Here is a 14,206-nt window from a genome sequence, read left to right on the forward strand (position 1 = left end):
AAGAGTCTGCCTGCAACACCGGAGAGCAGCTGCCAGCCAGTGTTGGCCTCGTGAGGTCGCGGGGACCCCCTTGGACTGCCCATGCTCCTGGGAACTGCAAGGATTTAACTGGAAGCTGACTGGGTTCCTCAACACACCTCTTCAGGTGCTGGGTAAGGCAGGCACAAAGAGCCCCCGAGGACGTCCCAGCCAGCTCGGCCCACTCACACAGGCCCTTCTGAAGGGGAGCCGGATGCACCAGGCTTCCTGTCTCCCAGATCAGCATGCCTGAAGACAGGGCCCACGCGTGTGACGAGGGCTTCTTCAGATCCCTGCAGGGCTTTGTGACATGCCTGGTGGAGGGGTGCACAGCCCTGGAGATTGACAAGCCGCCACAGACCACCTGGGGAAAGCGGGAACCTGGGAAGTGTGTGTGTGAGAGAGAGAGAGAGAATGCATGGGACAAATGTATATCCCTTCTATGCTACCAAATAGCCAAAGCTTTCTGGGTGATTCATAAAATTACCACCTCAAAATCTGACAATAAACACACAAGATTTTTTAACGTATAATTTTTGAAGCACTTTAAAGCAGTTAAAAGCAGTGGGATTCAATCCTGGGACCTAATGAAACATCTATTAAACGCTGCTGCCAAATGCTCTGCGTGCTTGTGTGTTTGAAGGAGGGAGGGAGGGAGGGGATGGATGGGGTCCTGGGAGTGCCCACTTTGGTGGCAGCTCCTCCCTCTGCTGGGATACGACCCTTGACAACTCGGCCCAGGGTCGCTTTGGCCCTTGGGCTTAAGAAGAAGGTTCCCCTGTTTGGCTGTAGACCAACCGGCTGCTAGTTGCAGAAGGACAGACGGGGGCTTTTGTTCCGGTCCTCCGAGAACCCCCTGTGGCACGTGGCCTGCCTCACAGGGACTCACCTCCCGTTATACTCAACGTGCGCCAAAGGCTTCCCCCTTGAGGAGTCCATCAAATGCATAAGTACATTTCCTGAAAGGAGGCATGTCTGGAAACCAGCGTCACGGAACAGCGTGTGCCCATTTTAGTGCATTGTCTCTACAAATACACGGGTTCCTACAGCTAGTCACTGTTATTTATTTTAATGAAAGCTCACAATCCCTGAAAGGGCGACAGCCCTGAATTAATTTGGAAGAAGTTGGCGAGCACCAGCCGATCTCTCTCTGTCTCAACATGAGCATCCCCTCCGTCTGCAGAGGACAGCGCAGGGTTGTTTTACGAGCTAAGGAGACTGTGGCTTCTTTTTAAAAATGTCTTTCATGTGCTGTGGCCTGGGGACACAGATAAGAGGATGCAGCAGGAGGATGATGGGCCCCTGAGCCTCGCAAGCGCAAGGTGGGGGGATGGCTTGATGCGGGGGCAGCTCGGAGGGCTTCATGCAGGCAGCTGGTGCCTGCCCTTCTGCAGTGCAACCACTCTGGAAGAAACCAACTCTGGGCCTGAACTGCTGCCTGGCTGAAAAATGCCCCTTTTCCATGCTGAAGAGGGCTGTGGTGCAGCAGCTGAAGGCACTCCCTAAAATTCCCAGTGCGCTAGACAGGAGTGGGCAACATGCAGCCACATTTGGCCCCCAAATTCATGTTGACTCTCAGGAAATTTGAGTCCCCCATGGCTAGAGAGCTCCAAAAGGATTAAAATGGGCCTGGGAGTTCATTTGGGCACTCTGTAGGTCTTATGGATGCCATTAAAAAAAATTAGGACTTACAGCCATGGGGGGAGGGTGTGAGGCTTGCAAGAGAGAGCTGGGGGAGCAAAAGCCCCCAGGACCTCTCAAATTTGGCCTCCCCTATAGATGCCTATTTCCAGTTGAGGTCCAGTCCCTTCATGGGACTGGGTCAGCTTCTGTTGGCCAGAAGGGTGAGCTTCCCTGAGAGAATGCCACCTTCTTCTTCTCAGTCTCTAACCGGCTTATGAGTCCTTCAGCCATGGGATCCTCCAGAACCAGCTGTGTGGGCTGGCCGGGGTGCTACCATGCTCTGCTCCAACCTGCCAAGTTGGCTGCTGAGAGAGACCCTCAGTGGGCATTCCTCACTCGTCAAGAGCTGTGAGGGTCTGCAGGCGCCCACCTGTCCCCAGGCACCACCACTGGCAATGAGAAATTTTGGGCCCAAGGGCTGTGTTAGAACTTGCACGGAACAGGGCAAAATACCTGAAGAGCAAACTGGCAATATTAAGAATACAGCACAAAAGGCTGTTGACATATTATTACATGTGTAAGGCAGCACACAATTAGAACAATTAGAACATAGTTTACCTCCTCCTCTGACAACCTTCTCAGAGCACCCCCACCTCCCCCACCTCCCAGGACTGGGAATTGTCTGTCCTCCCTCCATTCATACCGCATCCAAGGACAACCCTTTCAAGACGCAACTCAAACACTCATCCTTGGCCTGGCTCCTTCTTGTTCTCTCTTATCTAGGACCAGTTCTCTGAGAGCTACGTGCACTCAAGTTTTTTCTTTAACTCTGTATTTGTTAGAACAAAGAAGGCATCATCTTCTCCAACAGCTGCCACTACGCTGACGACATGCAGGTGGGTCCACTTTGGATGTCTGGCTCAACTGTGGCTCTGCAAACCTGGAATCAGTGTCTGGATGTAATAATGGGCTGGATAAGGGCCAATAAACTGATGCCAAAGAATGGCAGGATGGAGGCCCTTGGGTGGGTGGTTCCCAAGTCCAAGGCACAGGCAGACTACCTGCTTTCAATGGAGTTGCAATTCCTTTGGACAAAGAGGTCCATGGTCTAAGGCTAGTTTGGGTTCCATCTCTGCCACTGGAGGGGTGTCCTCCACCCTGTCACAAATAGGGTGTCCTTAGGAAATGGGGTCCTTTAAAAACATGCATACACAGAGACTTAATTGTACACCTAAATTAGCATATGCACATTTATTTGTTTGTTTTCATTCTGTGAGCCTGCACCCTGGATCTTTTCCGTAGCTAGCACCACCTTGGAACAGATTCATTGGACTTATGTCCGTCATAACTAACTCATGCCCCATTGATTTCAATGAGACTAATTTAGGTAAGACTAAATCTTGATCCAAGCCCTAGAGTTTGCAGATTTATGGAGCTGCATTTATAGTTCATTAGAAATGCACGGGCGCACACACCCCATTAGGCTTCTGCTGAATCAGAGAACAGACTGGCTTGAATTAGCCGAAGCAATTTCCGAATGCATGTCACCTTTCCAAACATGGCACATTCCAAATAAAGATTCAAACATTCTTGTCCAAGAATAGCTTTCACTTCTTTGTGAGGTCATTTTGTCCAGCCTAATTTTAGAGGGAAATAATTGCAATAATTACGCAAGAAACTGCCTTCCAGTCCATACAGAAGATAAGATGTTTAAAGCTGTGAAGTGTTAGAAAGGAAGACTTACTTGTTCTGCCAACACAGTCCTAAAAATAATGCCTTGCTTGAACTGCCAGAGATGGGAAACTTTAAAAATAAAGGGGGGGGGTGGCCACCCTCTCAACTGTATCGGATTAGCTTTTCCACCCCACACATAATTTCTTCCTGAAAATGATTTGCTCCCATGGTCTGATCAGGTGGCATATCAGAGGAAACAGGATTCAATTACGGTACAAAGACATGCAGATAGTTTATCTGCCTCTGTAAAGAAAATACTATACTAATTAGTGTTTTGAGCAAGCACCTTGGCTTTCCCTCCAGAAGCGGCGAAGTCTTCTGTATCTTATTTAGTCCCCTCCGCCCTCAAAGGAGCTCAGGCTGGCACGCAAGCACTTTCCCAGCTTGGTTCCGTCCAAATGTGCCAGAAGACAAGCTTCATCCCTCCCAGCCATCCTGGGAACTGGCTGAGAACAATGGGAGCTGTAGTTCAACAGACCTGCGCCACAGAGGAAGCTTGGTACATGAGGATCCCCCTTCCCATTTGATTCGCACAACAAACCCGGGAGGTGTGTGAGGTTGTACGTCTCGTGAGGCTGGGTCTCCCGGCTCGGTGCATCCCCCCCAAGCACCGGGTCGCGCGGCTGCAGGGGGCAAGGCTGGAGGCCCAACGCAGCGGGACCAAGGCGCTACCGGGTGCGGCCGGAAATAGCAGTCCGCCTTGCTGGCGCTCTTGCCGCCCGCAAGGACAGGCTAGGAGGCGCTGCGTCGCCGTTTACAGCGCGGGAAAGGTGCACCAAAGGTGTGAAACGGGGAGTGGTGGTGGAGGGGGGCCTCCAGGGGGGTTCTGGGGGGCCAGACCGGCGCACCAGCTGGGCCAGACTTGCTTTCGCTGGGCAGACCACAGCTCCACCCAGCTGAGCGTTATTTAGGCCTCTTCCATGGTTTCCCCCATATGTCTCAGCAGCTTCTTTCCTGGGGTGTGTCCCACGGCCACCATAGGCGCGGTTGGGCACCTGCCGAGCCGAGCCGAGCCGAGCGAGCTCTCGGACCCTAGCAGGGGCCCACCGATAAAAGCCCCGGATAAAAGTCCCGCTCCTACCTTTCTTTCCGCACTGCCACCTGCTTCTTGCTCTGGCCCAGATGTTGGTGGGGAAAGGAGGGGCAGCAGAGAGAAACCCAGGCTTCCAATCAGCAGCTTTCCCTTCTTCGGAGTGTGGCAGTAGAAAGCATCAGACTCGGATCAGCTGGTGGCTGGCTTTTCTGTGGGTCCTCCCCATTCCTTCTAAAAGGTTAAAACGCCCCTCCAAGTCTTAGTTTAGGCACCTGCGCAGGCTGCCAGCCGGTGCCCAGGTATTTGCGTGCAAAGCCTTATATGGCCTGGGATCAGGCTATTTGAAGGATTGTCTCCTCCTGTGTACACCTGCCTGGAGTCTTAAGCCTGTGTTCAGTGGCCCTTCTGCGGTGTCCCACCAAGCCGCCTATCACGTGGGTGGCGACAAAAAAGGCTTTTTTTTGTTGTGGCATCCTAGTAGTGGAAGGAACTTTCTAGAGCAGCTCACCTGGCACCTATATTGCATTTTTGTATGGTGCCAGATGAATACCTTATTTTCCTGGGGATTTCTTCAGGAATTTTAGTCTGCCTCAGTTGTTCTAAATCCTTTCATATTATTTTAAGTCTTTGACCTGCTGCTACGGTTTACTTTGTCTCTTCTACTTTATACTGTAACTTTTATACCATATTTATTTTAGTGTATTCCATGTTGCATTTCATGTTTTTAAACTGTTCTGACCTGCCCAGAGAGCTTTGGCTATCAAGCGGTATGGAAATGCGGTAAATAGCTGCACTGGTATTTTGGCCCTTCCCTTCCTGATTTCAGCCATGCTCCTTATGGGAATGCATCCCTACGCACTCCAAACTTGAATTTAGCCCTCTGGCTGAAAGAGGATCCACACCCTTTCCATAATACCCGATTGGCAGATGTGACCAGGTAGCAACAAATATGAAAAAAATCCATTCTCACTTGGCACTGCTATGATTTTGATGTTGTTTCAAACTGCCCTCTTTTGTTTTGCTCTTAGAATGGGCCTGTTCAATGGGGAATACGTTGTCTTTCAGTGCCTTTAAAGACACTAACTAAAATGTCTGGTTGGTTGAATATCTTACCCACACTTAATGGAGACACCAGTTGACTGCTGGTTGGTTTCTAGGCCCAGCACAGGAAGCCTTAAATGTCCAGTCTAGGGACAGATGAAAACACCAAAGTTAATCAAATATGTTCTCAAAGTTAATTTCACCTTGTTTGCATTTCTGAATGTGAACATATTAAAAACAAGCAAACTGAGCAGAAAAACTCTGTATTTTCAATCAGCAATGTGCATTTCAGAAGTGCACATTTAAAAGTACTAATGTACTTGGGAGATTTTCCAAGAATGGTGATAATTCTTGTGTTTGGGTTGTTGATGTGACATGAGTTGCAGACAAGGATGAAATTCTGACACATCCCCTAGTCCAATACACCCCCTAGATGACACACTAAAGAACTTCCCTTTCCCCATGAACTTAGCAGTACTTTTCAGTTCTTTAGATTCCCTACTCTAGGTCCCCCCACCTGCATTTGAGGTATTGCAATTGTAGAGTATGTCCTCGGTAGCCTCGAGGCTTTGGAAATGCCTTTCTTGAGTTGTTTGTTCTGTCCCATCACCTATGCAAAAGTCAGTGGCACACCTGGGGAATTTTGGACTCTGGCCTTAATAGCCTACAAACCCTTCCACCCCCCTTTTGATGTCTTGTGTGACACACACTGACCATTCTCTTCTCCCCCACTCAACAGGCATTCCAGCTTCCTCCCTCATTCCTAGATTTCTGCTAGGTTAGAGCAAAACAATAACCCGGCTTGCCAGCTCTGATTAAAAAACAAGAAGTACTCTAAGCAAGTACAGGTTCCATTTTAAATCATCTCCAACCACAGCAACATCATGACTACAGGAATAAAATGGGGTTGCTTCTGCTCCCTGATGCTATGCATGTTCACTGGAAATAAGGACCATCATGTTGCCGAAAAATGCAGCTTTCATGTAATAAGAAAACAAGCAGCTATATGGAAGCATGTATGTGTTTGAACAGCTGCCTCCTGGCTAGGGAGTGTTTCTAAAAACAGAACAGGATGCCCAGGTAAGCAACGTTGGCTCCCATGGTCCCCAGCCTAAGCTGGTCGAGGGGCTGATAGCCGTCTGTTAGCTTAGGCTCAGGACTGAGAAGCCCATGCTACTGGCAGGCAGTGACATGGGATTGGTTCCCTGTTGTCACCTGCTAGAATTCTGGGCGGTCATGCAAGTTACCCAACTTAATACGGCCTTCCTGTGGCTCCTCTCTTCAATCAGTCAGTGGCCCTGGTGATGCAAGCAACCAGTGCCTTGCGCACAGTTTTGCTCCCAGGCTGAGTGCTCTGATGTCTGCAGCCAAGCTAGGAAAGAGCCAAGGGCAACAAATTAATTGCTCAGTCTTTGCTGGAATCATTATGTAAGGGCTACAGATGATTGGAAGAAACAGAAAGGCACATTTTAAAAAGTCAGCTCTAGGAACAGAGTGCTAACCCTTCAGATTTCACCGCAAAAAAAGGCTTAATTGAGATAAATCCGGGGATGCATAATGAATGTGATAACTAAAACTGATAGGAGTGTTCTTGTCACACAGATTCAGTTCCAAGCAAATCAATCATGGGAGTGAACATTATACTTGAAGTTGCTTTGTTAGAAGTCTATTATAAGCCAAATCTGTCATAATCCGAGCCCGCTCCCCGCGCATTTTGTTCCTTGCAATTTGGCAGCACTGAAAGTAAAACTTTGATGAGTAAATTGAAGGAAACTTCCTTTTCACTTCAAGCCACTAAAGTATCTGTAGATCAAAGGCTGGCCAGGAGCAGGTTTCTACTATCTAAAAAGATTGCATTCCATTAATTACTTATCTTGCATAAAAGAAACAGACGACACACTTCAAACAAACATGTTTCTAACTTTCATAATTTTAATTGGAACAATGTAATCTGCCTCCTTAATCATCCCCAAAAGGATGGCAGAGAACAGATGGCACTGCACTTTGATATATGGTTCAACATTTTTTTGAGCAGAAAGTTTCCACTCTTAGCATGCTTTAAGAGGAAAGTGAGACTGTTTATAGAAGTGATGTTAGGTCCAATATAACTTCTAGAAAGAATGGCACCATGGGAAGTCTTGGGCACTCTGCATAATTGGTTTTAATACCCAGATATTGACTATGTATTCTGTGCAGTGTTCAAGCAAAAGATGTAGGGTAAGATGGCCATCAAGTGGCAGCCTCAAGTCTTGCCCAGTTTGCTTTGGACTGAAAAGCAATCAGCACACACAAAGCTCTGTGGAAGAATAGGGTTTAATTGTGTGTTTTATTTAATCAAGTTACGTCAGAATACAAACCATGCATAGATAAACTACAAGCCAGGATGTAACACCGTGGTTTGCAGTGAGTTTGCATTAACCATGGGTTGTGTTCAGGAAATTGACCAGGTTCATACAACACAACAGCTTATGGGCTAAAGAACCCTCAGGCTGTCACGCACAAGTGGGAGAATGGGTGCGCTGCCTACTGCTTGCTTGCCGCATCCACCTTTCCTCAGCAGCTTGCGATCGGCTCCTTTTTGGATCGCTTAATGTGTCATCTGAACCCAGAATACTGAGTTGTTGAGAGACTTTAAGAAGTGAGTTGTTAATCCAGCAAGCCATGATTAATCAGTGTGTTGTTTAAGCAACTCAGTGTTCTGGGATTACACACTTAAGCAACCTACAAAGGAGACAATCGCAGGTGTGCTGCAAGCAGTGTGAACATTCTCTTCCAATTGGTTCTTGACCAGTGAGATTGGTTTAACTCATGGGCAGCCATGTTGTGTGAACTAGCTTGTTGACTCAACCACCATGAATAAGGCCATTTTCATTCCTCTCTAGCTTGCAAGCTGGCAAGTAGGTCGCCCTGGTGTCTTCATACTGATGTAGTTCAGGGAAAGGGCTTAGCTCAAAAGCTAAAATGCAGCCCTGTTGCACATTTAGACTCTTATCTGGGGTTGAGGCACCAAATCTTAGTTAATGCTAATCTTGATTAAACACATTTATCTGTATGGAGGCAATGAGAAGCAACATTTTACTGGTTCAACTGGTGCCAAACGTTAAGAAGATCAGCCACATATGAAAGAAGGAAAGAACCCCGATTCCCTTTGGCAAGGACCTAGCCTTTGCCATATGCTGGAACAAAGACAGTGGGAGGAATCGTGTTGAAAAGGACTGCTGTGGTGCTGGGGCTGGAGTGTTGGAAGCTCACTGGTTGACTTGGGCCAGTCACTGATTTTCTGCCTAAACCACCTTACAGGCTTGTTGTGAGGATAAAATCGGTTCGTTGCAGGGACAAAAAGCAGAAGAGAGGTACCATAAAAGCATGCGATAAAACAAACATGGTTATTCACTAACCATATGATTATGGGATACCAACCTGTAGAGGGAGACACAAGACTATTTTCATAATAAAGAAAAGGAACATACCTGCACATTTCTTCAGCACCTATGAGTCACATGCCCCTAGTGCAAGATGGCCTGCAAGCTTTTGCTCAGCTCCTGTTCATTTCGGGCAGAATCTCCCCAGTAAACTGGACCGGCTGGGTGCAGTCTAGCAGCTCCACTGCCTGGGCAGGGGCTCCCCTTCTTTTTGCTAAGACGAGCACCCTTTGTGTGGGTCCCGATTCGTCAGGACCAGGCTTCCCTGCTCCCTCTCGTTCACCGCAGCCCTTCCAACCCCTGAGCACACGACAGAGGCTGAGGAGACCTGCTGAATCGAGTAAGCTGGCGCGTGTGAGGAAGCACCCGCATCAGATGGGGAGAATGCCAGTGGGCAGAGCCCTATTCTCACAGAAGGCGGGTGCTGGATGCCAGTGATGTGTATGGCTCTGTATTGGTGCTCTCCTGATTCCAGTAAGCACACTGCCCTTTGATTTACAGACACCATTTATCCTGTTTAAGCTAGTGAGTACAGTGAGGCAAATAGCCAACAGTTTAGGTAGTTGCAGTGGGTTTGAATCGCCTCTAGGGCAGCTTGATAAAAATACATGCATTTTGCCGCCGACATCACCCAGTGTCAATTATGCAGGGAGAGAAGGGCTAGTGAAAATCTCAAGGGACTGATCGTTTTGTGGGCTTGTTCGAAAGACTCGGCCCAAGAGGATTTGTGCCCCGCCTTCCACCCACAAGGCTTGTGAGGCAAGTCAGTGGATAAAAAGCAGCGCTCAGAGATTAAGGTATACTTGCTCTTTCTTATCATTGTTACCAGCAAAGACATACTGCATACTGGAGGAAAATTGGGATTCCAGGATACGAGGCATTCGGGGACAGCTCTCAAGTCTTCTTCCTTCTTCCTATGAAGGGTCACAGCTAGAAGAATGAAAGCAGCCCTCTTGCTGAATTGTGGAGTGGAAGCGGCAGGGAGAGAGCTCAAAGGCTTGAGTGCATCAAGGTACAACTGACTGCATCATTTATCAACTAAACTTCTGATTTAGTTGAAGCAACTAAAGTGGTAAGCATATGTTAAAACATTTTCAGTTATTTTTTTTAAAGCAATCTCAGGAGGAACACACCTCAGAGTCTAGGGTGAAGTCTCTTCCTTCTAAAAGACAAGAGGTTCCACTTTTATGTTGGCACATAAATGTACACGGTTTCTATCAAGGTATGTATGAGTAATTGTCCAAAATTTCTTTAACTGTGTAAAGTCCTAGTTATTATTAAAAGCCACGTATGTTCACAAATCATAATAATCTGGGCCACTTAAACAAAAACAGAAACTACTTCATCTGCAAGAAAATGTTTATTTTTTTGTAAACCCCACAGAAAAAAAAAGAATGCAGCCAAGACCGAGAATTTCAATGAAAGTAGTGCCCAAAAGGCAGCAAAAATAAAAATAATAAAAAATAAAAATAAAAAAATGGGGGAGCCTCAACACAAAACAAAAGTCAGTGACAATAGTCCATGTTTTGCACAAAGATGAAAACCTATGACATTTCTGAGTAACACTTTCATGGTGACAATTACACAAGATGATTCAAAAATGCAAAATGACGGCAACATGCACACCTGGCTAAAGCTAGAAGATTTTTCTCAAAAGAATCTCTGATTTAAAATGATGGATCTTTAATACTCCTATTTTTATTGACTTGCTTGTCCTACTTAATTTTTTTTAAACAAGGCATACTTGCCAATTCATATGAAACTTTAAAAAATGTTGTTTTTTAAAGAAGAACCTTGTCCTTCCAGAGTCCACTGCATGTTTACAAAATCATAATGGTTTGATTTTATAATTTTGCTAGTTACTAATACAATTTTGTATCCCTGCCCCACTGCCCTTCCCACCCACACCCAAACCTTAAACACTTCAAAAGTCGCCAGTGCAACACACTTTCCTACCAATGCACAATATACACTGAAACTTAAATCTTTGTGCAATTTCCCGAGTTTCTTTTTTAAAACTCTTTTTAAAAACTCCTTGGCACACCGGCTGAGATTTAGTCAGCCCCACTGAAATTAAATTGTCAAACACAAGAGGATATAAAGAGTAACTGCAGTTGAGTTAAAAAACCAAAAACCTCTCAGACTGCCACGTTTATGAGCTGGCTTGACAGCCTCTTGTATTCAGTACATTGCACAGTTCCGCCTTCACCAGAACTCCCTCTGTCACTACTGATCCCTCCACAGCCTATCCTCCTCAGTGAACACTGTTGGATTTTTACCCAAAACAAACAAACAAAACCATGGACTGCAACGGGCATCCAAATTACCATGTACGATCAGCAGTAGACTCTGTAATATGAGCTCGGAGTTACAAGCTTCCCTAGCCTAGTGGCCTCCAGATGTATTGAGGCAGGACCCCCATCACCCCCACTGGAAATGCTGCTGAGAAGATGGGGATTGTAGCCCCACACATCTGGGGGGGGGGCACCAGGTTGGAAAAGGCTGTTAGATGAGAGCAAAAGGGGAGAACATTCTTAAAACTGTCAAGTTTCCTCTTGAAAGACCTCTTTTCCCAAGGCACTGTTGAACAAGTCTATGAGCAGTCCTCGCGTGACTACATGCACTGATGGGAACCTAAATACCTCACGCAACCACCAAGGGTACATTATTGTCTATGCATCCTGCATTTCTCATGCCTTCTGTTAAAACCGATGCCCCCTGAAATATGTTTGGTCCTTAGAGGGGTAAGCCAATTGATTTCTTGATCTCTTCCTCCCCACTTCATGGCACACTGATGTTATCAAAGCTTTGTTTGAATGTAAACCCTTTCATTCTAAAAAAAAAAAAAAGAATTTCCATCATTATTTCTTGCAATTTTTAATTTGCTATTTTAGCTTCATTATATTTTTAAAAAATGAAAGAAAGGGTTTAGAATCAAGCAGAGCTCCAAGTTAGTTCTACCTTTTCAAGAGGAAACCGAGAGAGAGAGAGAGAGAGAGAGAGAGAGAGAGAGAGAGAGAGAGAGAGAGAGAGAGAGAATATTTTAAAAAGGAGAGAGGCAGAATTTGCTACATGAAAATCAAGAATTATGGGTTCTTTTTCCCTTAATGCATTGGCCAAGAAAAAAACCTTAAAGTTCTGTGAGGTTTTCTAAAAATTTACAAGAAAAAACTGATGGGCAGTTCTAGCCAAATCTCAGTGTTGGGGTTCTTTCCCCCACTTCCTTCTTTTTATTTTCATTTTTTAAACAATAAATCAGTACAGTCTCACACAATACAAATTTCATCTTGACTGCAAGAGATTTTTCTGTGTGATGCCTTCTGTGTAACAAATCGGAAGTTGGCATTTACTTCTTCAGGGGTTGATAAACTGAGGCATTCGGATCGAGTCCAGAAGGGCTGGTCTCCACAAATTTGGAAGAGTAATGTGGGGAAACAGGACTCAGCGTGCTGGTGGCCGCAGTGTACGTTATGCTGGGCATGACTGCCATAACTTCTGCTATCTTCTGTTTTAGGTCCTTGATTTCCTGATCTTTCTGAATTATTTGCCCTGTGATATGAAACAAAAAGAAGAAAAGGATCAGCCACTACTAGCACCCCACAGACCTGGCCAAAAAAAAAGAAAGCAACTGCCCAGCTACCTGAGGATTAACTCAAGTGTCCTGCACTGAGCAGGAGAGGTTGGACTCGACGGCCTTCCGGTCCCTTCCAACCCCACCATTCTACGATTCTATGTTCCGATGGGAGAGCCCAAAGGTATGAGGGACGGGGATCACTGCAAATCCATTTAGAACAGCAAACATCTAAATGCAGCACATATTCGTCTGTCAGAGAACACCAATCTTTCACTAGCTTTGGGCACCCTCTGCTGGCTGAAGTGGCATTTTGCAGTCCACAACTAATCAGAAGTGGAACTGATCAGGAAAACGAAGGGGGCGGCTGGGTTTTGCAGGCAAATCTCACCAGAGAGGTGATTGCCATCAGCAGTGCTCTTCTGGGTGACAGAAGGAAAAAGGGGGTCAAAGGGCCCGGCAGTGATTGGCACAGACAAGATGACAGGGATGTGTTTGCCCTCAGTGATGAGGTCACGCCGCCAAGGCCGGCTATGAGGCATCGAGATGTACATGATCCCTGGCAGGCTGTGGTCACTCTGGGAACGTGACAGCTTTGACAAACAAAACATGCCAAAGCGGGAAAGTGGGAATGAGAAGGTGCAAAACAGCATCAACAGCAGTGAAGAAGCGTTTATGGCATGAGGGCTTTCCAAGCAGAGAGCGATTCTCCCTCAACCACTGAGGAGGAAAACTGGATGCAGCCTTAATTAGAACTTCCTACTAGATAATTTTACTACATTTTTACAGAGGACTGCACTGGAAAGTTATTTCCCGAAAGTTAGAATGTACAGCAATTGCCAAGGAGTGGGACATGCAAATTAAACTATTTAAGTAAATTTCCACTTTTCTTTTCCCACTTCCCTCAGCATTTTGTATTCCTGCAATGCGTATCTAAATGAGGAATTCCACTGGGTTCTTAACGTGCTACCATGTCACAGTTTTGCAGCATTCACACTTGACATTGCACTCAAAGATCCAGTACAATTTAACCATATTTTGTTGTTTCCGTTCTTCGAGAGAAAGAAAAAAAAAATCGTCGTGTCTCTTGTTATGGAGGATGCTACAACTTTTTGGCTGACTTGCAACTCCTCATGGGGGCCAAAGCAATTATTCTCAAATTTTTGAATTGGTTGCCTACATTCTACATGTCTCCACTCTCACTCCCAGAACTACTGGTTGATGTGGAAGTTGTAGATAAGGTTACTTAATGGCTGAACTTCCACTGATTGTGTTTGAAAGCCCCCCTGGCATTCAGCAGCACTGAGACTTGCCTAAAGCAAAATTTAATGGGCAGCTGGGATTCCTTCTTAGGGACAAAACTGGGGGATTTTAGGGAAAACTAAAGAAATTTGTCAGGGGAGTTTCTAGGACAAGTCAAAATTTTTGAGTGCATTATGTGTCCCCACAGATTTTTTTTTGCAAGGGCTATTTCAAAGATAGTCTCGGTATTCAAGGGCCAAAACCTCAAAGGCCGTGTATATACTGCTACCTTACACAATGCAGTCTCTTGTGCTCCTGCAAAAGCTAGCCCTGATGGTTGGGAGGGGGCCTCTGATTCAGGTCTGGATATAACACAAGAAAATACATCTCAAAGAGGAAAACTGGCGAGCATCCCCTACCCAAAACCCACTGGCCTTGTTCCTCCGTAATGCCAGCCCACGGGATGCTAAATTTCTGGGTTGTTGGGACTTCACGGCAGCAAGTGCCTCGCCTTACAACCAT

The 14,206-nt window shown here is 46.2% G+C and overlaps 1 protein-coding gene across 2 annotated transcripts in view; it reads right to left on the reverse strand.

Moving 5' to 3' along the window:
- Nucleotides 1-10,212: 10,212 nt before the first annotated feature.
- Nucleotides 10,213-14,206, reverse strand: part of MACO1 (macoilin 1) — a 64,627-nt gene continuing 60,633 nt past the window's right edge. For both annotated transcript variants that reach the window (XM_044434877.1, XM_044434876.1), the window contains exon 11: nt 10,213-12,420. In XM_044434877.1, the coding sequence (XP_044290812.1) occupies nt 12,218-12,420 (203 nt within the window). In that variant the 3' untranslated portion in view covers nt 10,213-12,217. The remainder of the gene's footprint in view (nt 12,421-14,206) is intronic.

Source organism: Varanus komodoensis, unplaced genomic scaffold (assembly GCF_004798865.1).
Source record: "Varanus komodoensis strain SLA01 unplaced genomic scaffold, ASM479886v1 scaffold29_1, whole genome shotgun sequence".
In the NCBI taxonomy this organism is placed as follows: domain Eukaryota; kingdom Metazoa; phylum Chordata; class Lepidosauria; order Squamata; family Varanidae; genus Varanus; species Varanus komodoensis.